The sequence below is a fragment of the Adiantum capillus-veneris genome, chromosome 18, assembly GCF_014529385.1.
Source record: "Adiantum capillus-veneris isolate H3 chromosome 18, ASM1452938v2, whole genome shotgun sequence".
NCBI classification, from domain to species: Eukaryota; Viridiplantae; Streptophyta; class Polypodiopsida; order Polypodiales; family Pteridaceae; genus Adiantum; species Adiantum capillus-veneris.
Window position 1 is genome coordinate 145,672,448 of NC_140948.1, and position 26,904 is coordinate 145,699,351.

The window sequence follows — 26,904 nt, forward strand, 5'->3', positions numbered from 1 at the left end:
CAAAATTCTTCATGCGATGTAAGACTTCTGGTTCAAAATCTTCCAGTACCTGTGAAATATTTGGGAAAGAGGAAATCTTCTCAAGGTACTCTTCAGATGGGGTAACTTCATCTTTATGAATCACTGGAGAGGATTTTGGCTTGAGACTGTAATCATCTTCCAATAATAAATCCCAAAATTCTTCATAATCATCTTCAAGAACTGTCACTTCATGACTTGCAAATGTCATATCATCATCCATCAAAGAATTAAAGAAAGCATAGTCATGTTCAGACTCAGAATTTGCAACTATCTCTTTATCTTTGTCTGGTAACGAAGTATCACTTTGTCTTCAGCAATTGATTCAGGAGAAGTTAATGAATTCAAAAATTCATCAATAATAATATCTGCATCCGCATCGGAAATCATATTCTCTTCATAATCCATTGTATCATGTTGTTTGACTAGTACACGTGAGGCTTGAATCACTCATTCCGCATGATAAAGCCCGTGTAAAGTCAATTCATGTCCATCTTTGAACAAATTGATATAATATCCTCGAAAGCTAATTGCTGGATCATATTGGAATAACCAATGCTAACCAAGAATCATGTCGTAATAAGATAAAGGCATGACTTCAAAGTCCAATTGATCTGCATAAGTTTGAATCTCGAACTGCAACTGTCGAACTGTCTGATCACAAGTCAAAATTGATCCATCAGCTAATTCCACATCATATAAGTGGGATGTCTTCTGAGTTGGTAAGCCAAGCTGTTGAACTATCTAAGTGCTGACGAAATTATTAGAACATCCGCTGTCCACCAAAACATTGATGGAGCGACCATTGAGTGTTCCAAGAAGGCTCAAAACTTGCTTTGAGGGAGGCTCCAAAACTGAAGAATTGCACTAAGCATGCTTCATAAGAATAGTCGTATCCTCTGAGACACGAATCGTATTGACCACAGATTTTCCTTTATCCTTAGCAGAATCTGGTTGTTTAAAATTCGATGATGTTTCCGCGTTGGAATTTCTTTTTGAATTAGACGGATTTGGTTTCTTTGGACATTGATATCATCTATGGTCACCACCGCAAATTGTACATAATCCTTCCTTCTTTGACAAAGAGCCTTGCTGAGTATTGGAATGCCGATCTTGAGAAAAATCACGTCCTTTACCACGATCAAGTGGAGGAACATGTGAAGAAGATCTGCTTTCAGATTATCGATCTTGAGAATAGAACCTTGAAGTTGAATAAGGTTGCGTTGCTTGCTGTCTGAATTGAGATTGATGTTGCTGACTGTGGCTATAGTTGTCTCTGCGATCGCACTGTGAAAAGCGAGCGTTGTGTGAAGATCTGTCATCAAGGAGAAAATTCCGTGTAGGGCGCCAATTATCGCCAAGACGCTCCGCATATGCAATTGCACCATCCATGGTAGGGTTGTATTTGTGCACATCGTCCTTCAGATTGGGTTCGAGTCCGTCGATAAAGCTGTGAAGTTTATCAGAGGGACTAAGGGTCTCTATCTCCAGAGTTAGCCTTTGGAACTCTGTGATATACGCAGCCAAGGAACATGTCTGGCTCAGGCGGCGAAGAGAGGACCGGGCATGAAAATCCGCATTGGCAAGTTCGAACGCCTTGCCAATAGCACGCCGAAATTTATCCCAAGAAGGTGTGTGTTTACCATCAGCAACCCGTCGTTGCCACCAAAGAAATGTTGTGTACTTGAGCAGAGAACTAGCAAGTGCAAGTTTTTTACTCTACCAAGTCCGTGTTCGATAAGTAAATCTCCATTTTGAACAGCCATTGGTCCAGCACGCGCTTGTCGCGGCGACCAGTGTATGGTTCCGACAGTTTAACATCAAGCTTCTTCTTTTGTGCAACATTAAAAAAGTTCGCGATTATCTACCTCTTCAGTTGGATCTGGTTCGTTTGGTTCGTCCACTGAAGCTTCAGAAGAATGTGTTGAAGATGCTACATTAGTAGTCCGAGAAACAACAAGACGGCTTCGAGAAGTGTTTTGCGTCTGCATTTCATCCAAGCGAGTGTGAAGTGATACGAGGCTTATGGAAAGTGTGACCATCTGCTCCTTGATAAGAGTAAGGGCATCGTCAAATTGACCACCTCCATCTTGAGAATTTGGCATGGTTACGCCTCAAAAAGAACTCGAACAGGTGCAAGTTCTGGGTCGGTAACAGGTTCGGGGACCGGTGCTGCGTGAGCGGAAAATGCCTCTAGAATAAGTTCGCGCTCTGTAGTCGGGGAATCGGGAATAATTATCACTTCCGGCTCTGAGCAGAGAAATTCACCCGCAAAATTTCATCGAGGAATTTCATTTACTGGTTCTGGTCTGCCATGTGTGCAAAATGTCTTGCATAGAGAAGGTGCGCACAGAGGAGAGGAAGGGAGAGGCAGCGTACGTTTTTCTTTTTTTTTTAACGTAAGCTCATGGGAGGTTTTTTTTTAAGTTATAATTGAATTCACATTGGCTTTAAAAATTTGGGTGTTTTCACATGGGGTACATCGCAGGTTCTCCGGGTACACCACACATATACACTTTATATACCTAGATGAATCCAGGATAAGCCCAAATTCACCCTTGAAGGAAAGTGCAAGGTATAGACCCATGGTCAAGACGATATAACCATCAGCTCAATCATGCATAGTATTGACTAAATACCACGACATCCCCACTAACGTCGTCAGTGCCCAATAGTGGGTGTAGAACTAGGTACTAACATATGCTCCCCAACACAACACACAACACACACCACACGCACACACACATGAGCATACAACAACACAAAGTTCAGCGTACTGAGTTTCTGTCATGACTCCGGAGATCAAGGGCAGACACAGCCATAATGAAGCCTAGCACTAAAAGAAGCATGAAATTGAAAAAATTAGCACAAATGAGGTAGCAGACTCAGCCATAATGAAGCCTAGCACTAAAAGAAGCATGAAATCGAAAAAATTAGCACAAAAGAGGTAGTTGATAGGGCATACGCACCACAAAAGATAGAAAAGAATCCGCACAATATACACTTCTCTCTTCTGCCTTTACTTATAGAATGGAACAGAAAAAATTTCAAGTTACCTCATGCTCGTATGCACATGTGTACCACCTTTCTTCTGCTTCCATGCAACTCCGGGAAAAGGGGGGGGGGAGAGGGTAGCGGCGAGGGTGAGAGGCTCACAACCTTCGGGTCCCGGGAAAAAATTTGCTCTGATACCACTGTAAGGATTCTAGGTACTAATCCTCAATTAAGTACTTAAACTCGTGATTAAGACTTGAGAAACTTGAACTGAACTCAAAAACAAGACTTAGAAGACTCTGTGTTTGATTGATTGAATGTGTGATACAAGGGCTCCTTATATAGGAGATGAAAAGACACGTCTCTTGGTGAAGAGACATGACTTTAGACGTAAAGACACATCCTTTCGGCGAAGAGCTGCAACCATTGGGCGAAGAGTCGCACCCGTAGAGCGAAGGGGTGTGACCAGTCGTCGAAGGAGTGTGGCTTCTGGCGAAGAGGCACGTCTCTTGGGCGAAGGGGTGTGACCATCCAAGCGCAGAGGTCCTCCTTGGCATGGCACTTCACGTATCTACAACTAGGAGTAGATGTATTGATGTTAACATAGTCACAATCGTGACACACACTTGTAGCCGGCCCCTTGGGCTTGGTCCTTGACCACCGAGCATTGCCCTTGGCATGACATTACTCCCCCCTTGGAGAAGCGTTTTCGTCCTCGAAAACAAGAGTGATGATGCACTAATGCTTTTCGGAGTGGCATCCCTGCAAGTGGCATCCTGCAGGGATGCAACTGTTTACTTGACCAAAACACGGTTCAGTAGGAGGTTCAATGAAACCAAGAGTAACCTCTTGATTTTCCATATTGTTGTCCTGTGGCAACCGTCTTGGTGTAACCATCGCATAGATAATATAGCGTGTAAACTCCATGTAGAACTCACTTGAGTAGTGAAATGAGTTATCATAACTAAGATATACCCAAAGAGTACCTCTTTTCACTTTCAAAGTAACTTGCTGACGTAACTCATCGGCCAAGTTTAAGTCCTTGACTTGTTCTCAAATTTCATCAGTAAACAACCCCACCATAGTTAGTGTTCAAGGTTGAGAATCTGATTTATACATGAAAAGACTAAGCGTAGTCGCAAACATGCTTTGCCTAGTGGTAAGCAAACTCTAGGTAGAGCACTAAATGCTTATGAATTGGATTGCTTGGTGCTAATGTACGTGCTTTGCATATCCTTTAGCACAAGATTACACTTTGTAATCTGTCTATCCCCTTGGATAACTGACAGTACTGAGGTGTGTTTCCCCCACGGTTTACAGACAATCGTCCCAGATGGCTAGCAAACGGGGATCACTATATTGTACAACATTGCAATCAGCAATGTCCTGAATAACCATCGTGGTTAACTTGAAAGGCCCACAAGCACCCAAACCGAGCCATGACCTCTATGGGTGAGTGGTAGACCCCAAAAGTAATCGCATAGACATACTGCACATAGAGTGCAAAATGCTTCATAAGCAACTAATGTGAGGAATATGCATGCTGTTCCAAATCAGCCTTTGCTAAAACACTAGGGCCCATAACACCTAGTGTGCATGCATTAAGCAAAAAACAGATCCGAACCTATATATCCATGATCATCCTACTTATGGCGAATGTGATGTGCGTAGCACACATTAAAGAGGAATGTAAATAGTTCTGAAAGAAACTAAATACTTTCAGTTGCAATCATTTTCAAGCCTTACTGAAACGTCTGAACCATAGTAGAAGGTGAAACAGTAATCACTTCTAGGTACAAACAATGAAATCTTTTCATTAACAACTCATAGCCTTGCTATATGCATAAACAACCATCTGTAATGCTGTTACGCTGCACTTGTACCGTAACAAGTCATTCTAAGTATCCGACAATTTCTGGCCACCGAAATTGCTCCTGATACGTCGTACTGAAAATGGTCTAGATAACAGATATGACCAGCACCTAGGGACTTTGTCGTGACACATACTTGAAATAGTGGGCGCCAGTGTCAATTCAGAGACTCATATTCTCCACATGTGGAATATGTCTCATGTAAGGGTGTCTGAAAAAAAACATCCTTCAAGTATAAGATGTACTTGTGCGTGGAGGTAACTGCAAACACTCTACGATAGAAGTGAGAGGGACCCTCATTAGCCTTGCTCCACACTCGCTAAACCGAACTCCGTGAGTTCCTAGACCATGTTGCATCCCCATGTGACAACATGTGCCAAATAAACCCTACAAGGGGGTCTATAACTGCATAGTGCAAAAAATGTATGTTGGACGCTACGGCCCAAAATACTTTGTTCTAACATGCCCTTGGCATGTCTCTGAAACATTCAATCAGTAGAGGCTTATCTAGGGATTGAACGTAAGGTTCACTTACCCGTAGTCAAATGCACAAGAGCACTAATAAAAAAATTAGTGAAAAACAAGCAACGTTGCAATGGGAACCCTGGGTGTTGCCTTCGCAATCCAAACCCTTGGATGAGAATCTACGTAGTCAAACCCCTTGTTGAGACCCTTTATAGAAATTGCTAACAGTAACCAACATAGTCGACCGTGTACAAAATACTTGGGATCGACTTGAAAAGTTAAATTTGTCCACTATCCCGTGATAAATTGCAAACGTCTTTCCTTGAAAGTATAACTGAGATAGATCAAACTGTGATCCTCGATGCCTATGGAGTGATTTAGTAATCACCCGCTGGGTCTTACCCCAAAACTGTGCTTCCATAGACACTCGTAGCGCTATAGAGAGAGCGAGAGATCCACGCAGAGTAGGACTCCTAAATCTTACGGACAGCCATGTTGTTTGAAATGTTTGTTGCATCTATACTCCGTGGTATAGATTAGCTGAGTTAAGTGTAAGGATCGGACACTCAACTCGAGTGTCGCACCCAAAACATTATTAATGGCAAGACTCTGGCTTGTCCATTAATAGCGATGGGTACTCCCCTGGGTAAATGTGTTCAAGCTAGAGAACAATCACCCAAAGAATGCAAATAGTTGAGTCTTACCCCGCTGAAAAAACAGATGGCTCTTAGCCATTGTGGCTCATAGCCCTTATGCCCATAGTTACCCGGAACGCGGAACGGGGACGGCGACGAGATCCCCGCGTGACGGGGAACGGCTAGGGGTCCGGAACGGAAACGGCGCAGAACGGGAGGTATAAAAAACACCCAAATAGTGCATTTTTTAGCTCCTTGTGTTTAAATACAAGGAGTATTAGAGTGCTTTGACTCTAATACTCACAAAAACTCGTTTTGAAGACCATTCAACCTTGCTATGACTAGATGATGAGAGAGAGAGAGAGAGAGAGGGAGAGAGACTCGAGAGAGTGAGAGGGAGAGGGAGAGATTTGAGAGAGTGGGAGGGAGAGAAAGAGAGCTTGAAGGCTTGAAGCTTTGAGCCTTGAGAGAGTGAGTCTTGAGAGAGAGAGAGATCTTGAGAGTGTGAGAGGGAGAGAGCTTGAGCCTTGAGGATTAGCTTGTGGAGAGAAAGGGGGAGGGGGGTGCATTTTATGAGTCCTTGAGGCCTTGCACACTTCAAAAAGAAGCCCAAACATTTACTTCAATTTTTTCAATTTTTACCAAATTTGTTTGTAGCCGTTGGCCGTTCCAGGGGCATTGCAGAACGTTCCGGAACGGCCGTTCTCGTTTGCACTGGCCACCCGAAACGTCAGACGTTCCGAGACTTTGACGTTCCGAGACGTTTCGGAACGTCGGGAAGGGAACTGCCCCCCGGAACGCCGGAACGGGGGCTAGGGGGGCGTTCCCCAGTAACTCTGCTTATGCCTCTTAGTGTTCAATGTAACCTTTGGTGGCGTTTTTGCTACTTTTTGGTTGAGAGTTAGAGCATCTTGGCTCAGACGACTCACAGCCCAAAACATATATCAAAATCTTATTTAGTAGGTTTGTATTATTCCCTTAAAGAATTTAGAAAAGATAGAAAGAAAGAGAGAGCATGCTAGGCTGAGGAAGTTTCCTTAAACTACTATGACTGTATAGCCTGTTCCCATGCTCTTTTGCATCTTATGCTTAGCGTGCAACTTATCCTATAAGCATGCAACAGTCTGCCGGTGTAACGCTATCATCGAGAGAGGTAACAGAAAACACAAGTCACATCTTGACTCATCTACCGTGTATGGAGTCGTGACTGTATGAGGATGACTTGAATAGGACATTTTGCCTGTGAAGCAAGGCCGCGTTTTAGGTGCCTTTCAGTGTTGTTGTGTAGTAACAACAACCAAAGAAACATAAATGAAAATCATGTGAAACAATCTTTAACGCATATTGTCCTTGATAGAGGGTGGGGTTATAGCGGAAGCGTAAACCAAAATGTGGTGAAATTCATTCCACTTTGCTAGCATGCCTTGCATGTAGAGTGGTAAGCCCTTGGCGAGAGTCACGGCTCAAACGTGAGAGCTAAAGCCAGAAGTGCCTTGCACAATCTGTATGGGTAGGGACACATTATAACTGGATGTTGTTACTCATACAATGTGAGGAGATATCCCTATTTTATCAGTGTCCCAAGTTTACGTGCCAAAGCCTGTGATTCCAAGTCAATGGGCAGTATCTTAGCACAAGGGAGAAGCCTTGCTTCGTTGAAAACTCTCAAAGCATTTTGCGTTGCACACAAGAAAAACTAAAAATTGTCTAACCTGGTCATTCGGATGTAGCCCGTTGCCTGGAAATTCCGAAGAAAACTCGTTCGAATCTGGCTCCTAGCCAATTCTGCTACACAAGAGAGACTTGTCGCGTGTATCATATACAATCTCTTGTGATGCAAAAACCTGCTATTAACATATTCTAAACCTGTGGAATCCATGATCCCAAATGTCGTAAAAGAAGCCGTGCTTCTCGTTAATGCTCATGTAGTGCTTGTGCTCATAGTTAATATATGCTCCCGTTGACACACGTGTGTCCATGTGTAGAGTAATCGACCGTGTCGAAGTTACTTATAGAAAGAAAGCCGTATGTATTATATCTTGACTAAATATGCTATACTAAGCAAGGTATTGTATCATATGCAACTAACCCAAAGGGTTATCTGAAAGGGAAGATAACCTCTAAAGAGCAGGCAAGAAATTGATTGACTACTTAGCTGCAAAATCCATCAAGAGACCAGAGAATCCAATACCTGGGGACAATGTTTCCGTTGATGTCACGTGACATATCCAACCCTATGTGTCCGTGGACAAGCTACAGCATGATCAGGGTTCAGTCAGTCCAGTCAGTCTAGATTAGAAGTGATCTGACACTTTTGTGAGTCTATTCGTAGACCGTGCATGCCTAGTCACTTAGTATAGATGCATATCCTCTAGTTGCACACAGCATGATCATCAGTATTCCCATCAGAATCCATTAGAATCAGTTAGGGGATTTTTCCAATAATTTTAGCTTATTTTCCCTATTTTTGACATTTTTCACTTATTAATTTAAGTGACTTCCCAACAAAAGTAGGTAGGGCAATTTTGCTAAGAAAATATATAAGTAAACCCAAGTTAGCACTAAATGGCAGAAGAAGAAGCAGGAGCTTCCTGCTCAACAGGCGTCTTCTCAGCAGGAACCCAGCAGTACCCCCAAGCTTGGCGATCTCCCTCTCCAAGCCCTAGCGTTTTTGGTCTCCATCACCATCTCCCCCTAGCCTTGGCGATTTCAGCCCAGATCCTCGCCAACAAACTCCCTAGCCTGGCGTTTTTCACTTACGCTACCAGCAGTACCAGATTTGCCTAGTGTTTTTGCTAATGCTACCCCATGCTGCCAACGTTTTCATTTTCAGCCTGATTTGAAGCACTTGCAGCAGCGTTTTCAGCCTTAAGAACAGCAGCAGATTCAGCCCTAAGCACCTGCAAATACCCCCATTTTCAGCCTCCCAAAAACGCAGCAAACCAGCGGTTTTTAGCAGTCCGAATCAGCCCCGAAATTCAGCAGATAGACGGTCGCAGATTTCAGCCCTTAAGTCGTCGTCGTCATCCCCGTCGTCGTCACCGACATAGTCCCAGGTTGCATCAGTCCATTGCATCGTAATTGTATGTCACAAGACGGGCACCACGTGCCAATAGAAAAGAACAGACTGAACAAACTTTTAGCACTTCAATAACAACTGAACTGAAAGAGAGAGAGAGAGAGAGACGACACGCGACACGAGTGGCGGAATTCCACCCAAGGGAGTATTGGCCCCAAACCTTGGCGCCCCTTTCGGTATTTCTTTATATTACTGCCGATTCACAAAGTACAACAGCCGAGGAGCACCTGCTCTACAATCTGCGCGCTAAAAGTGCCAGAGAGGGCCCCCAAGCCTCATATTTATAGGCCCAAAGCCTAAAAGCATCAAATATGAAAAGCTGACTCCAAAAAATCACTTTCCTAAAATTTAGGGATTTCCCTAAAAATCCGCCGCGAACTCTGGGACGTCCGTACAGGTGCCACATCATCATATTTTGATGTGTAAAGTCTTTTGAGTGTGTTCTGCTTTATTTTTAATGCCTTCATGTCACTTGGGGCCCCATCGGACAGGGTCCTTTTAAGTGGGTAGGACTTCTTCTTCTGTTGCTTCTTCTTCTTAGGGTTTCTAGAATTAGGGTTTGCAGGTTTTAGGGTTAGAGTTTCCAAAATTAGGGTTTCAGAAGCTAGGGTTTTTGACAAAAATTAGGGTTAGGGTTTTTGCTCTCGAGCAGCCACATCATCTGTAAGTTGGCTCCATTCTTTAGGCTTTGACACGTCAGCAGTTTGTTACATCTCCCCTTCTTGAAAGAGAGTAATCGTCCGTGATTACAGCATATCTGCAAAACAACTCAAGTTAGCTCAAAAATTGCCGAGGGTCATTCCGAGGGACATTCCGAGGGACAATCAGTTTGGTCGTTTTATTAAGGAGTTAGCTTCTCCTTTCTGCTCTTTTGATCAAGGAGTTAGCTGCTCCTATTGTCTGTTTTGATCAAGGAGTTAGCTTCTCCTTTCGTCCAGATCGGAACTCTTGATATTCCGGCGTAGTAAAATTAGCCATCACACCCAGACCGTACTGATCTTCCACGGGTGTCTTGATGCACTAAAATTACACACCGAGGCAATCTCATCCAATTAGGAATATTCAGTAGTTGGCACATCACAATGCAACACAAATGCTTACATATGCATATTACAAGACATAGAAACATAAAGCCGCCGATGAACACTCCCCTCGCAAATAACCATCCAGGTCCGGGCCATGAGTTGTTCAACGACTCCCTCATCACTCCTCCCGCAAATAACCTAAAAAGGTTCGGGCCATGAGATATAGAGGCCTTTTACAACCAAACACCCCCCAGACCGCAGCCTGCGTCGTTTGGAGGTGCTGAGAGTAACCACTGCTCAGACTTCTTAATACTCCTCCCGCATAACCATCCAAGTCCAGGCCATGAGTAACAACAACAATACTCCCCCCGTAAATAACCACAAGGGTCCGGGCCATGAGTAACAACAACACTTTTCAATCATTCAATACTCCCCCCGCAAATAACCACAAGGGTCCGGGCCATGAGTAACAACAACACTTTTCAATCATTCAATACTCCCCCCGCAAATAACCACAAGGGTCCGGGCCATGAGTATGAACAAGCATTCTCAAACATAATTTCTCGCTACTCCACCCGGGAGTAAAATCACCAATCATTGAAACCAGTATTAAAACCAGAGTGATACAATTCACATCGGCACCAAGACAGGTTCAAAACAGATACCATCCATTTCAAACAAATTCCAAACAGGATCACCAAACAAGTTCTCAAACAGATTTCAAACTTAAAAAAGCAATCTCGACATCAGTCGAGCTCGAAAAGTCGACGGACTTTCCATCATGGAACCTGCACCAAAAATTAGGGTTAGGTTCATTCCGTAAGGCCGTAGCTGAGCACAGGATGGTCCATCAGCTCTTGGACAGACAGTGTTTCTTTGGCGGCAATGGTAGTCCCAAGATAGCAATCGTACCAAATCTCCAAGGTCATCTGCTTGTGAAGAGACATCTACTGAGAGATGTCAAGAAATTTCAAGTTATGATCTGCTAGGGTTTCCATGGCAAGCATTTCAGGATACCCCACTCTGCCAGAAGTTGCACTCCGAAGGAAGATGTCAGAAACCATATCACTTCGGGCAAAAAAATTTCTTGAAAGCTTGCCAAGTACTTGGAGTATGCTGCTTGGTAGCTGTAGACATCAACATCTGCATGGCACTGCTTCTGAGAAAAACAGTGACTTGAAACAAATCTGGATCCTTCTCTTGCAAGGGATCTTAATTGGCTTATGCCCTGTAAGACATGTGCGGTGAAGACGAGAGCACGCCTGATGCGCGATGAAATAAGGGTGGGAGTGGCTGATACCTCAAATATAATTCAATTCCAATAGCTCTGTCTGCTCTTTTGTAGGACCGGTATGCTTTCAGAAAAGCACACGCCTGATGCTCTGATACCACTGTCACAAGACGGGCACCACGTGCCAATAGAAAAGAACAGACTGAACAAACTTTTAGCACTTCAATAACAACTGAACTGAAAGAGAGAGAGAGAGAGAGACGACACGCGACACGAGTGGCGGAATTCCACCCCAGGGAGTATTGGCCCCAAACCTTGACGCCCCTTTCGGTATTTCTTTATATTACTGCCGATTCACAAAGTACAACAGCCGAGGAGCAACTGCTCTGCAATCTGCGCGCTAAAAGTGCCAGAGAGGGGCCCCCAAGCCTCATATTTAAAGGCCCAAAGCCTAAAAGCATCAAATATGAAAAGCTGACTCCAAAAAATCACTTTCCTAAAATTTAGGGATTTCTCTAAAAATCCGCCGCAAATTCTGGGACGTCCATACAGGTGCCACATCATCATATTTTGATGTGTAAAGTCTTTTGAGTGTGTTCTGCTTTATTTTTAATGCCTTTATGTCACTTGGGGCCCCATCGGACGGGGTCCTTTTAAGTGGGTAGGACTTCTTCTGTTGCTTCTTCTTCTTAGGGTTTCTAGAATTAGGGTTTGCAGGTTTTAGGGTTAGGGTTTCAACAGTTAGGGTTTTTGACAAAAATTAGGGTTAGGGTTTTTGCTCTCGGACAGCCACATCATCTGTAAGTTGGCTCCATACTTTAGGCTTTGACACGTCAGCAGTTTGTTACATTTTACCACTTTGTGCAATCAATAGTAGATCACTCTCTCGCCGACGAGAGTGGGGCCTTCGGAGGAGGGTTTTACGTCTTTGGTGTCGTATCTCTCTTCTCTCTCTATCTCTCAGTCTCATACACTTGCACGCACAATGTCCATTCACTTTGTTGTGATCATAGCATTTTCCATTAAGAACGGAAGGCTCTCCCTTCCATAAGAACAAAAGGAACCTTGAGCACAATTCGGAGCACTCATCTTGAGCAAAGCGCAAACAATCATTCCGCTACACCTAACAGTTGATGCTGTCCCACACAATTGAAACATAATTTCTGGAATTTGGCTTTCTGAAAGTCTACTGTAGAAAGTATTCTCTTTTCCACCTTGGCGGGGACGCATTCGACAACCGTCACAAGTGCCGATACTAGATACGGTAGCTTGTGGGATGCACGAGATAAGCAATTCCGTAAGGTGATCCACCTGTGTAGCAAGCAATTGGACGCCAACCGCCAATTTGCGAAATCGTTCTTCAAATGTTTGAAATTTATGTCGTGTAACATACTCTTTTTCATCGATGAGATTGCTAGTATCCTCCAAAAGTTCAAGCACACTTTGAGGAGGAGTACTAGATGCGGTTGATGGAAGTTCAAAATCAAAAAGATGATTCTCGGAAAGTTCTGTATCCAAAAAATCAAACGAGGTATCCATGACAACTCTGTGTGTTTCGAGCAAAGAGGGAGAAATTTCGTAGCCGTAATTAAAAGCCTTGCTAATTAGGTTCGTAACCGTAATTAAAAGGTAGAAAGTTGCCTTCGTAGTCAAGCAGTGCTTCGTAGTCAAGCCATGCTTGCTCGAACCTTGGATCCGTGGTTGTTCCGCTAGCAGGTTGTTATAATCCACATGTGTTCCGACAGGCTTCTCGTAGAACCCTTGCCAAGTAGCAACGTTTGAAGCTTTTGATAAAGGAAGGCAAAATTCTGCACTACAGTAAATCCGCTTGCTGGCAATGTGCTTTGCCGAAACCCTTGCGAAAGCTTTCCGTACCCGTCGAGGATGCAAGGTGGCAAGCCGTGGGCACCTGCCCTAGTTTGAAAAGAGTCTTGCCCTAAGGCCAAAGGCCTTTGGGTGCCTATGTGTGAAAATAAAGGAATTCCAAGTCGACCATGGCGCACAGAGAGCAGCGCGAGAGAGAAAGAGGCCGCCCACGGGCTGTGTGGTGCTCGTCTTGCAGCACGCCAGGGTCGAGTTGTGCTCCCCTCAGCCTCGCGATCTTCTTGCACTCCTTTGCACCCGCTTTGGCAAGGGCCGAGCTTTTTCCCCTCCTCGGCTCAAGGACACCTGCACACGGGTTAGCCTTGCTTCGTCTTCGACCCCGTTCTCTGCTAAACGGCCATGCCCGCCTCCAACTCCCTGCAAAACTCACCTTAGGTTGCATGAGCATGCATAGAGTGGAGGTCCACGACCCACTTTGCCTAGAATAGACTGGAGCTCTGATACTAGTGAAAGGCCCTGGTGGGATTGCCTAGGAATGAACCTCCCACTAAATAGCCCCTTGGGTCTCATTCTCTATCCACACTTGCAGCCGGCCCCTTGGGCCTGGCCCTTGACCACCGGGCATTGCCCTTGGCATGACACAAGACCCTTAAGGACTAAAGAACCTCAAGAACCCAAGAACCACAAGAACCCAAGTTCCTCGTGAACGTAAGTACCAAGAACTCAGTGTATGGTCATCACCCGAAGCGGAATGGATACTTCGCATGAAGGTGATGAGCATGGAGGTGGCGACGAAGAATTTTCCCCACCAGGAGGTTTTTCCGACCCTGCCCCTTCCCCATCTACGCCACGGTTTGCACCAAATCCTATGGAGGCTTTGGTCAAGACAAGATGGACATGATGTTACAACAAGAAGCGCAACGCGAAGCCTTGGATCGCGAGCGTGAGCAAGCGCGCTTGGTGGCCAAGGAAAGAAAGGCAATCTTGGATCGCCAACGCGAAGAAAGAAAGGTAGAATTGGATCGTGAGCGTAAAGAAAGACGGTTAGCCTTGGAGAGCGTGTCACAAACTGGTGACGGGACTGCTATCCAGTACACACACACACTCTTTTTGGCATGGACAGTCCAGCATGAAAATCCGGGAAACTACTAACGTGGCTGCTGCTTGAAATGCTGACGTGGCACCGTACGGAAGGTCTGCTGACGTGGCACGTCCGTACAGTCTGCTGATGTGGCAGCCCACGAATTACGGCGGAAATTGCGGAAGCTAGGAAAAGCAACGAGCGGCAGTTTTTGTTTAAAGCTTTTAGGACAAGCCTTTGGAACTTGCTTTATCCACGCAAGAGAACTCTTAGAGAGAGAGAGAGAGAGAGAGAGAGAGAGAGAGAGAGAGAGAGAGAGCCTTGATGCTTTATTTCCAGAAGGCTTTATTTTTACAAGCTTTTGATTTTCAGCTTTTGGGCTTTGCTTTTAGCATCCCTTGTAATATATAAGTATGTGAGCATGCCTCTCACAACTCAGAGCATCTGGACGCAGAGTCTGAGTGTGAGCGCCTGTCCGCACTCTTGTACTTTGAACTCAGATTAATACAAAAAGAAATACCGAAAGGGGCGCCAGTCTTTGGGGCCAATAACTCTAGGCACGGAACTCCGCCGGGCTAGTGTCGATCTGTAAGGTGCAGCTGAATGAATGTTTGAACTTTGCTAAGATGAGTGCTCCGAACTGTGCTCAAGGTTCCTTTTGTTCTTATGGAAGGGAGAGCCTTCCGTTTTTAATGAGAGAGTGCAATGATCATAACAAAGTGAATGGACACTATGCGTGCAAGTGTATGAGACTTAGAGATAGAGAGAGAAGAGAACACGACACCAGAGACGTAAAACCCTCCTCCAAAGGCCCCACTCTCGTGAGGATGCATATGACTGATGCAAGTCTAGGCTAGGTCGATGTCGACGACAGAGATGACGAGACCGACGCTATGGCTGAAATCTGCTACTCTTTACCTGCTGTCCAAAGAACGCTTCTGGCTGAAACGCTGTGGAAAACACTGATTTTGCTGTTTTTTATGGCTGAAAATCTGCTGCTACTGTGGGGCTGAATTGGCTATGAAAAGGAGCTGAAAATCACCTGCTGAAAATCTCCAAATGCTGAAATCTGCCAGCAGACAATAAAAACGCAAGGCTATATGAAGCCTGGCGATGGCTGTTCTGCTGAAAACGCTAGGTTTTGGGATGGCCCGACCGTGATGATCTGCCAAAAACGCCAAGTTGAGGGAAACTAGGCGATGAGGATGAAAAACGCTAGGGAGTCTGCTTGAGGGAAATCGCCAAGGGGGTTCTTGCTGAGAAGTTGCATGTTGAGCGATGGAGCTCCTGCTGCCTCTTTTGCCAATTAGTGCTAGTCTAGGTTTGCTTATATACAAACTTACTCAATTTGCCCTACCTACTTTCCAACAAAAGTCACTTAAAAATCATAAGTGAAAAATGTCAAAATAGAAAAAATAGGCTAAATGCACTGGAAAATTCGCCTGAAGGATTTTGATGGATTCTGATGGGTATGCTTATGATCATGTTAAGTGCAACCAAAGGATATGCATCTACACTAAGTGACTGGGCATGCACGGTCTGCGAACAGACTCACAAAAGTGCGAGATCACCTCCAAATCTGGACTGACTGAACCCTTGTCGTGCTGTAGCTTGTCCACGGACACATAGGGTTGGATGTGTCACATGACATCCCCTCCTTTTCAAAGTGAGGTACTGGTACCGAACTGTATGGCGTCGAGGGAGATCGCCAATAGCATCCGGAATCCTGGAAGGGACTCTTCGCCGGCCCACTCTGATGTGTGGGTTGTGCGATACTTGAACTTCATAAAGGTCTGCAACGCTTCCTTCTTTGGGCCGCGCCAAAAGCGACAGAGTCCTCTGTAGCTCCTTCAATGCTTCAACTTCGTCGAGAGTCATGCTTCTTTCTTCTTCAAAAATCTCCATGGCTGAAATTCCTGAAACCATTTCCAACAAACCAACAACATACCTACTCCATGTAAAGTGAGTGGAAAACAATCTTGTGTTCCTAAAAGACTGTGCATGCAATGTAGATGAACAAATAGACGGAGTGCCAAACCGTTCACCACATACACGCAAACAATGAGATCGAATCTTATCTTGGTGATCTAAATCAATCAACTGCGACAATTCACAACGGAAATGCCCATGCTTGGTGCTCATACTTTCATGTTCTCTTTCTACAAATGTGTCATGCCAAGGAAGAGACATGGAATGTGTCGTCCTTGAATGCATACTTTTCGGCTTTTCATGAACAATCTGCATACATTCGTGCTCATTCATGAGTGAAACGTGCTCAACGTACAATAGGTCATGCCTAGGAAAAGAGATCACATAGAGACGTTGACTAAAATACAGGAAACGATCACAAATGAAACACTCGTACAATGCGTGCTGACTAATCATGCGAACACATAATACTTCCTGTAAGGGTTCTTTGGACCTAGGCTCGAGAGCCAAGATCGATCCTTCGTGATTGATCGAATCTGCAACCGGGTTAGCTTCGCTGGCAAAAGCATCAAGTAACACATCATCCTTGTAAACAATCACATCATCTTCATGAAAATCATCATGCTTGTGAGAAATCACATCTTGATCATGCAAATCATCATGCTCATCATTAACATCCAAATCAGCATGCTTATCATTGTCATTCAAATCATCATCATTCAAATCATCATCATGCAAATCATGTGTCATGGTTTGGAGAAGAAGAGACTGAGAGAGTCTCCTTCTCCTGAATCCGTTCACTCTTCGCCTGCACATTTGCAATGAGAGAGGGAGAATGAACAACTTCCTCGCCACGAATGACAATGGGAGAGTCCCTTTTGGCATTCAAAGTGAACGTATTTTCCACCCAATCAATGAGAGGGTTATACTCACGAAACCATCGAATGCCCAAAATCATATCACATCCTGAGAGAGGAGAGACAAAAAATCTTCTACGGAACGCAGCTTGTTGAATTGTAAACAACACACCAAGGCACTCTTTCGTGATGAGAGAGTCCATACCGGAAGTGAAGCCAGAGACCTCGAGAGGAGATTTCTGACTAACCTCTAGGCAGGCTTTCTCAACAAGAGAGGGACTGTCACATCATGCATACTACCTGGGTCAAACAATATGACAAAACGCTGCCCCATCATATGACCATAACATTTAATGAGAGACTCATCAATGGGAGGGTCAGGAGAAACTTGGGGCACACTCGTGTTGTCATTAATTGCATTGACAGAGAAAGTGGTTTCTGTGGATTCTTTAGATTCATTCGATTCAAGCTTAGGACATGTTCTTTTTATGTGACCCTTAATGTGACAATGAAAACAACGACCTTCCTTAAGTGCTTTGCTCTTCCGACGTGATCTATCCTCCTAAAATTCCTTGTGCTACCTTTTCATCTGGAGTGAGCTTAGGTTTAGCAATTGTGTTAGCCTTACCCTTAGGTTCATTGGAAGAATTCTTTTCTGAGAGACTATTGGAAGATTGGTTAGAAGAGTTACCGTTCTGAGGGTTCTGAGAAGGCTGCGAGGTACTTGTGGAAGTCTTGTTCTCCTTAGGCTTTCCATTGTTGTGCTTGATCTCCTGTGCGAGAGTGATCGCTACCGCCTTGTTGAGATCGATTGGATCGAGCACCTCGACATCGTACTTGATATACTCGTCCAATCCATAAAGGAATGCCTCTTTGTGTTCATCATCCGACTTGCGTAATTGGGTACCTAGCTACAAAACACAATTAGAAAAAGACATAACTGGCATACCATTTTGCTTGAGAGCACGCCAATCGTCCTTCAATCGTGCGAGGTATTGAGGTGGCATAAACTACGCCTTGAGCTTGTCTTGGAAATCAACCCAATTGCAGGAAAGGGGCGTGAGTTCATCGGCTTCCTCTAGGTGCGCGGCTAACTGTGCCTCTTGCCATGCGTGGTACCAATTGATGGCATCACCGGCAAGATACATGGCTGCCGTCAAAACTTTGCTATTTCCCGTCTTCTTAGTTGTCGCAAAATAAGCATTAAATTGATGCAACCAAGAATGAATAACCGTAGCATCCATCTTACCATCATACTTACTGAAAGTCAACTTTTCTGTGATTGGATTGTTGGAATCCGCATCGTGGCTTGCGCCACTTGAGGAACTTCCACGATCTTTGGCTGGTTCGGACTTCGAGGCAAGTACTTGTCGAACCAATTCTTGAGTGCGGAGTTCTCTTTGAGCCTCACGCTCGGCCTCCAAGGCCACTCTTTGAGTCTCCTGATCGGCCTCCAAGGCCGCTCGTCTTGCCTCGGCTTCCTCCTTTCTTTGTGCTTTTCATTCTTTTCGTTCGTCGCACTCGCGTTCCAAAGCATAGTTACCAGGAACGGGAAACCAGAACGGGAATGCGGAACGGGAACACGGAACAAAATGCCATTCCCAGTTACGGGTACTCACGTTTGAAACACGGAACGGGGATTCGGAACGGGAACTTGGAATGGGAACGGGGAACGGAGACCTGAAAACGGCCATTCCCTGTTACTATGTTCCAAAGCAATGCAAGTCGCTTCTTGTTGTATGGCAATTCTTTCGTTTCTTTCTTCGCGCTCGCGATCCTTGTCTTCCTATCATTCTGCTTTTCTTTCTACTTGTGCCATCATCTCCATCATCGACTTGACCATCACCTCCATAGGATTTGGTACAACTAGTGGCGTAGATGGGGAAGGGGGAGGATCGGGAAAAACTCCTGGTGGGGAAAACTCTTCTTCGCCACTCCCATGCTCATCACCTGTATGCGAAGTATCCATTCCGGTTCGGGTGATGACCATGCACTGTGATCTTGGGTTCTTAAGACTTAAGTTCACGAGGAACTTGGGTTCTTGTGGTTCTTGGGTTCTTGAGGGTCTTGAGGTCTTGAGGTTCTTGAGGGTCTTCTTTTGCTTGCAATCTGTGTTCGAGAAGGATCTTCTCTTCACCCAAGTTCTAGTCTTTTCCGCGGGCGCACCCCTTGGCCGCCTTGCGCTCACACCAAGGTTGCTTTTTCCCACCTCACGTCGATTGGCCGGCCGCTAAGTGCACGGTCCGCTCTCAATGAGTGAAAAGAGGCACAAGGGGAGGCTGGACAAGCCCTTCTTTCCTGGGATTCCTGTCACTCTTCAAAAACACGATTAGGAATCGACACGCCGAAGCAAACTTGGGTTCGGCGACCTCAACAAGCAAAAAAAATTCTTGTGATTCTTGTGGTTCTTTCCTTGAGTGATACAGAACACTGTCAAAGCTCTGATACCAATGTAAGGTGCAGCGGAACGAATGTTTGAACTTTGCTCAAGATAAGTGCTCTGAACTGTGCTCAAGGTTCCTTTTGTTCTTATGGAAGGGAGAGCCTTCCGTTCTTAATGAGAGAGTGCAATGATCATAACAAAGTGAATGGCCAATGTGCGTGCAAGTGTATGAGACTGAGAGATAGAGAGAGAAGAGAATACGACACCAAAGACGTTGTAAAACCCTCCTCCGAAGGCCCCACTCTCGTCGGCTAGAGTGGTCTACTATTGATTGCACAAACTGGTACAATGAGGATGCACATGACTAATGCAAGTCTAGGCTAGGTCGATGTCGACGACGGAGATGACGAGACCGACGCTATGGCTGAAATCTGCTACTCTTTACCTGCTGTCCAAAAAACGCTGCTGGCTGAATTCTGCTACTGCTGAAAACGCTGTGGAAAACGCTGATTTTGCTGTTCTTTATGGCTGAAAATCTGCTGCTACTCTGGGGCTGAATTGGCTATGGAAAGGGGCTGAAAATCACCTGCTGAAAATCTCCAAATGCTGAAATCTGCAGCAGACAATACCTGGATGAAAAACGCTAGGCTGTATGAAGCCTGGCAATGGCTGTTCTGCTGCAAACGCTAGGTTTTGGGATGGCCCGGCGGTGATGATCTGCTGAAAACGCCAAGTTGAGGGAAACTAGGCGACAAGGATGAAAAACGCTAGGGAGTCTGCTTGAGGGAAATCACCAAGGGGGTTCTTGCTAAGAAGTTGCCTGTTGAGTGATGGAGCTCCTGCTGCCTCTTCGGCCAATTAGTGTAGTACCTCACTTTGAATAGGAGGGGATGTCACGTGACACATCCAACCCTATGTGTCCGTGGACAAGCTACAGCACGACAAGGATTCAGTCAGTCAAGTCAATCTAGAATTAGAAGTGATCTGGCACTTTTGTGAGTCTGTTCGCAGACCGTGCATGCCCAGACACTTAGTGTAGATGCATATCCTCTGGTTGCACACAGCGTGATCATAAGAATTTTCCAGTGCATTTAGCCTATTTTCCCTATTTTTGACATTTTTCACTTATTATTTTTAAGTGACTTTTGTTGGAAAGTAGGTAGGGCAATTTTGCTAAGTTTGTATATAAGCAAACCAGAGCTAGCACTTTCTGGCATAAGAGGCAGCAGGAGCACCTTGCTCAACGGGCAACTTCTTAGCAAGACCAACCCCCACGACAACTCTGGCGTTTTCTCTCAACAAAAGGCCTAGCATTTTTGCACTTGCAGATTCCCGACGACAGTAGACAGCAGATCAGCCCTAGCATTAGCAGATTCACACAGCAACACAACAGATTTCCTAGCGTTAGCAAATTTCCCCGCAAGGTCAATTTTCAGCCCTAGCGTTTTTCGTTTGCAAATCAACCTCGGCGTTTTTGCAAATCTTCGCGACAGATTCAGCCCTAGAACCAGTGTTTTCAGTTTTTCAGCAGACACAAGATCGCCATGGCCTCTTGCATCTAGCGTTTCCAGAGCCCATCATCGCCCACTGTCCCTTGGCGTTTTCAGCACCAACCCACAGAAAAAAGTCAGCGTTTTCAGCACCCAAACACAGCAGGAAATCAGCATTTTCATTAGCCCAAATCAGCGTTATCTCAGCAGCATAAAATCAGCCCCGAATTCAGCGTTTGAATCACAGCAGATTTCAGCCTTGAGCGTTTTTGGACAGCAAATACACACTTGCAGATTTCAGCCCTTAGATCGGTTTCGCCATCCCCGTCGTCATCACCGACATAGCATAGACTTGCATCAGTCACATGCATCATCATTGTACTAGTTTGTGCAATCAATAGTAGACCACTCTCGCCGACGAGAGTGGGGCCTTCGGAGGAGGGTTTTACAACAATCTCGGGTGTCGTATTCTCTTCTCTCTCTATCTCTCAGACTCATACATGTGCACGCACAGTGTCCAGTCACTTTGTTTGTGATCATTGCACTCTCTCATTAAAGGCGGAAGGCTCTCCCTTCCATAAGAACAAAAAGGAACCTTGAGCACATTATGGAACACTCATCTTCAGAAAGAACAACATTCATTCCGCTGCACCTAACATTAAGGGTTGTGGATAGCAGGGCCAGTTTCGGTGGGGTCGCAGCCGCACGTCACTGAAGCGACATTCAGAACGGCAAGGTTGTCAAGAACAGGTAGGGAACGGCCAACGACCACAAGACAGTCTTAAACAGTCACTTTTACGACAGTTTTGAATTTAGCCATTTGGGAACTATTTTCACCATGATTTTAGGGGCACACTGGGGCCTCCTTAAACTGCAAAAGGGAGGGCTTGGCCTCCTCATTGCTCAAGCCTCAAGATTCGAGCCTTCAACTTGCAAGACTCAAGTGCCAAAGCCTAGGAGCCTCTAGGCTCTCAAGCCTCAAGTGCTTGGTGCCCTCTCTTATCTAGTGTCTCTCAATGCTCAACCCTCAAGCTCCATCTCCACTCTTATTGCTCAAGCACCCTCTCCTCGCTCAAGCTCCCTCTCTATTATCTCTTTTGTGCAATTGCTCAAAGTGTTGTTAGCTCTATAAGACATACGTATAGCTCAAAAACAAAAATTTTATTTTTATTTTTGCTTTTCCAAGCACCAACTCCCTTCCCTAACTTTTGTCGTCCTGACCCCGGCTTTGACCCCGTTTTCCATTCTCGTTCCCCGTCCCATGTTTCTATGACCACAATCCAAAGATTATAGTCATCTTTTATGCACAGATCATAAAATCACTTACCAGAGTATTCTCAACCTGTTAGCGCCCCAAAATCTCAAAGAGAAATTGGTTGACTCTATTCACTTGTGGGTAATCTGTGACAAAGGAGTAGAGTTGTAACAATTTTGGCGAACACTATAAATGAATAAAACTGACTTTTGTGTACTCAAAATTACTATGAATTTATTAGCACCAATTAATTTGATAACTTTTTCCGGTGCGATTTACCAATGAGTGGGTGGTACAATAAGTAGAACAATAGCCAGATGCTATGCAGAACCCATCAGAATAAGCACATGAATAAGATGGTGCCCCTAGATTTCAGAAAGACATTATTTATTCTTTTCAAACTACCCGTGAAAAATGGTCGTCTGGACAGAGTATATATAACACGACATGAGCACACACACTCGATCTAAAGGGTATCTAAACGGGTAAGTGTTCAAGATTGGCCAAAAACTGACTCTCTAATATTGGTTCTTACTTAAGGTTTAAAAACCTTTTAATAACAATTGGCCAAGCCGGACATCAAATTCATCAAATGTTTCAACCATCTTTTGATTTTTTCAAATGAGTTTGACTACAACTATGCGCACACATAACTACGAACCTCCAAAACTCAATGTCTTTATTTGATTCCTTGAAACTTTCACACATCAAAATGAACATGAAATAATTGATAGAGTCAAAATTGCAAAATTCCCTCAAACAACTATGGACAAAAGGTATCATAGATGCTCACCAAGCTTGCGTAAAAACTTTTTGCCATTCATATGCTTCCAAATGGCATCCTCAGATTTGTTCAATAAGTCTCCCGTGAGCTTACATACAACCTTGTCCCTACCAGAAAGAAACCCCAGCAAGGATCGTCAATTTAATCATTTTCACTGAGTTAATACCCATAATGGTTTCCAACTGCATATTAAGCATAAATTCTTCAACACAAGCATACAAAAATAAACTGCTTAAGCAACTGGTGCTTTAAATAAGTGATGGCAATGGATGTACTCAGGCGACTTGGCTGGAATACAAATTGCTTTCAAGAAGCCAAACAAAATTTCATCGGCAGAATTCTGCAACTAAGTATCACTTCTTAGCAGATGGGCTGGTTTGATTGAGAACTACAAGCGAAAAGACATACGATTACCTGAAGGCGGGGCTCTGCTCGAACACATTGAGGGGCGGCTTTCGTTGGGCAAGGCAGAGATCGAAAAGGGCCCTGCGGCACTTCTTGCTGCGGCCATAGCCCTCCTTCTCGGCAGCGAGCAGCTCGTGGCCTGTCTCCACGCATCGCACTCTGCCCGGCTTGTCTAGCAGCTCCTCAAAATGGACCTCTCCCAGCAAGCTCGACATCACAGAAAACAGACAGACGACAATCACGTCGAGTGTTCGACCGTGGAGGGGCCCTCATCGATGCAAAGACTAGGCCTATGGGTAATTTGTTTGTACACTTGTGTCGATCCTTTAAACTTGTATAAACAAACAGCTACTATGGGTAAATTGCTTGTTAAACACTCGTGTCTACCCTTTAACACTTGGCACGTGTTCACAATGTAGTCCCAAGTACATCCTAATAACACTTTGGGACCGGGAACCCATTAATTACTTCATCAAAATTATCCAAAATTTACAAACTTTGCATCTCAAATGCACATGGAAGACTTTGCAACATTGGTCGACTTGCCACAGCAAATCTGGGATATCTTAATGCGAGGCTAGGTCTTTCCTTGTCAGCTCCTCCAAGCACCTACTACCATCTCCTTTATTGAGTTGCAAAGTAAGGGAGAGAGAGATGCTAGAGAGAGAAGGGGGAAGAGCCACATGTCAAAGGCCATGGGTGGTTATTGGTTAGATTGCGGGATATAAGGCAAGGGCTATACCCCCATTCATATAGGAAAAAGATACACCCCTTGGGATCTCCTTTTTCCAAGCTTTGAACTTGTGGATGTAATAGTGAGCAATCGTGATAGATAGGATCGATGCATGAATGAAAGCGGCACTAGTGTGGATGTCATTTGTCTTGATATGTGGATTAAGTAGTGTGAGGCAATTGTGCAGAGGTTTCCACCTTTGCTTTGCACACAATATGGTGATGAAGAAGGTGGGTTGTCTTACTCGTTGAATCCTTGCAAAGACATTACGTTTAAGCTTAGCCTTGTAATCACATGATGCCTACAAGGTTACAAAATCATCATAACCAAGTTGTAATTGGAGCATTTGCTCGATATTAGTATTCCCTAGGACATCACTTGCATACAACTCATTTCCTTGTAATTTTCCTTTTCAAAGATGAACCCATATGGAGCCCTAGACCTTTTTGAGGATAATTTTCATAACTTTGAAGAAAATGTTCTCAATGTCCAATGCAAAGTGTTTGTCTTTGTTTTTAAGCTCCCATCGAGCAACCTTTTCATATTTAGACTTGGTAAGATAGCATAACTTCTTTTCTTTCCAAAAAACAAACTTGGGAATGATAACTCTTCACATGCATCATCATCAAACAAGCTAAGTGGGCTCAAACCTTCCCATGGTGCAACACTATGCTCATGCACACTATGATCAACAAATTTTGTTGAAGAGTAGATTCCATGTACAAGTGTATCGGATTGATCAATTGTGGCTTCCTCAACCTCTTCTTCTTCTTCTTGGAACACAACATCGGGTACTATTTGGAAAGTGGAATCCCAAGAGTCATTTATGAAGACATTGTACTCACGATATAGTTTGAATCAAAGATGTCAAAGCTCAAAGCACAAGGAATGGACGGGCTGCTCCACTAAGATATGCATGGTTGAACATTAATTTTTGTTTCATTTCAACAAGGATGGTTATATGTTCATGGTGAAGCATGGCTTAATTTCTTGAACCCCAGATAAATCGGCCATAACATTCACAACACTCCCACTCAAACCAAATTGGCCTTCGTGATTAAGCTCTCGTATGGGCAAAAGCAATACAAAGTGATATGAAGCGTTTATTAGACTCTAAGGAACCATGCATGAAAAAATGTGGAGTTTTTTAGGAACGGAAGCTTTGCTTACAACATATACACACTCTTGTACTTCTGCCTGAGTTTGAATCTTGACCTGCAAAATGGATATAAATGCACCTTCATCTCGAGATTGAATTACGTAGTCTTTATCCCAAACTTCTTCGTTATGCCTCTCAATATCTTACACAATAAGTTGAAAAATAGATTCTTGCAACATATTCAATGACTAATCATGACCAAACATCAGCAAAAGGGCACACAACACATCTTGATTTTGGCTTTAGAAAAAGAGGATCAATTTGAAGATAAGCATCATTTACTTCAAAACAAGACTTTAAATTAAAGATCATGGTCTCCTAAAAAGAGGTACAAAATGATGTAAAATGATGCAGATCATCAGTTACGATAGTTTGCTATAACCCATATTAGGCTTTAATAAGAGATGGGGGGGGCAAAAGAGATAGAATTTTACAAGATAGGAAGTAGAACAAGAGAGTTGTCAATTTCTACATCTCGGGTTTGTAGCTAGTCACATAACCTCGTTAATGTACGAACTTTCTCACTTCAATTCAATAGGTTGCTCTCATATAGTTGCAAGAAACTACGTGGGAGACAAAGCACCTGATTGACAACTTTACCATGTAGCACAACAGAAATTGTCTTTTCCTCATGATAGTTCTCACAAGCTCGAGCGCAGGAATTCGATTATTTGAGTCACTTTATCACAAGAAAAACAATATGGATTGGATCTTTGACGACGAACTTGATTGCTCTTGCACAAACTCAAATACATTCAAGACCAAGCTATTCACATTCACCATCTCGAGTGCCAAAGACCTACACATTGCCCAAACACAATCATAAGCACATAAGGGCTATAAGGTTGTGCTCACCTTGTTGCCAAAACCCAAGAGTGAAAGTTGTTTAGCATGTATGCCTTTGAAGAGTGGCTTCAAATCCTCATGAGGGCACAAAATACTATAATCCACAATTGATAGCGTGTTGGAAAATTTCTTGAAGGCATTTACGTTATGACTAACACATACATAGTGTTGGGGTAAAGACGTTGTGCCTCTTACCTCGATCAAAAATGTCAAAGACCTTTGACCACCCATTACTTGTACACACCTTATTCTTTACTAATTAGAAGAATAAGGGACTCTCTATAGCTCCACCAAGATACTGTGTATGCTCGTAACCTTCCCCTTTCTCTCCTTCCCTCTCTTGCACTCATCACACGTCGTACCTACAATTGGTATCAGAGCGCATGGAGATCGCGGACAGCATGACGACTTCAAGAGATTCGAGGCTATAGCTCACTTTCTCTCGACAGTGGAGAGATCAAGAAAGCTTGGAAGCTTTGTGAGAATGCAATGGGAGCTTGAGAGCTCTGTTGAGAGTGATGTATGCTTTTGTGGAAGCTCAGAAAGAGTGTGGAAGATTGTGTGTAAGTGAAGGTGCTGTCCTAGAAATGATGTGCGCAGCAACACTCTTTTTAGACGTGGTCTATAACTTTGTAAAGGAAATTTTTTGCAAATTACTCACCGTTTTGCTGATATTTAGCTCAGATTGACTGTATACAGAAATTGCAAGTTTTTTGTTTTCGCATAGTGTGCGAGTTTGATGCACTTTTGGAAGCACGGAACGTGCTCAAAGTTGGGTGCATAAATTTTGACCTGAAAATGCAATTTTAGCTTTGTGCAGAGCTTGTGGTTTGAGGGTTT

The 26,904-nt window shown here is 44.1% G+C and overlaps 1 protein-coding gene across 2 annotated transcripts in view; it reads right to left on the reverse strand.

Moving 5' to 3' along the window:
* The window catches only part of LOC147436578 (uncharacterized), a 64,516-nt gene extending 40,885 nt beyond the window's left edge, over nucleotides 1-23,631 (reverse strand). Inside the window, exons 1-2 of one of the 2 annotated variants that reach the window (XM_086489449.1) lie at nucleotides 23,336-23,631; nucleotides 22,931-23,028 (exon numbers count right to left, since the gene is read on the reverse strand). In XM_086489449.1, the coding sequence (XP_086345575.1) occupies nucleotides 22,931-23,028; nucleotides 23,336-23,541 (304 nt within the window). In that variant the 5' untranslated portion in view covers nucleotides 23,542-23,631. The remainder of the gene's footprint in view (nucleotides 1-22,930; nucleotides 23,029-23,335) is intronic. The other variant, XM_086489448.1, reaches the window with a different exon arrangement.
* Nucleotides 23,632-26,904: the final 3,273 nt, after the last annotated feature.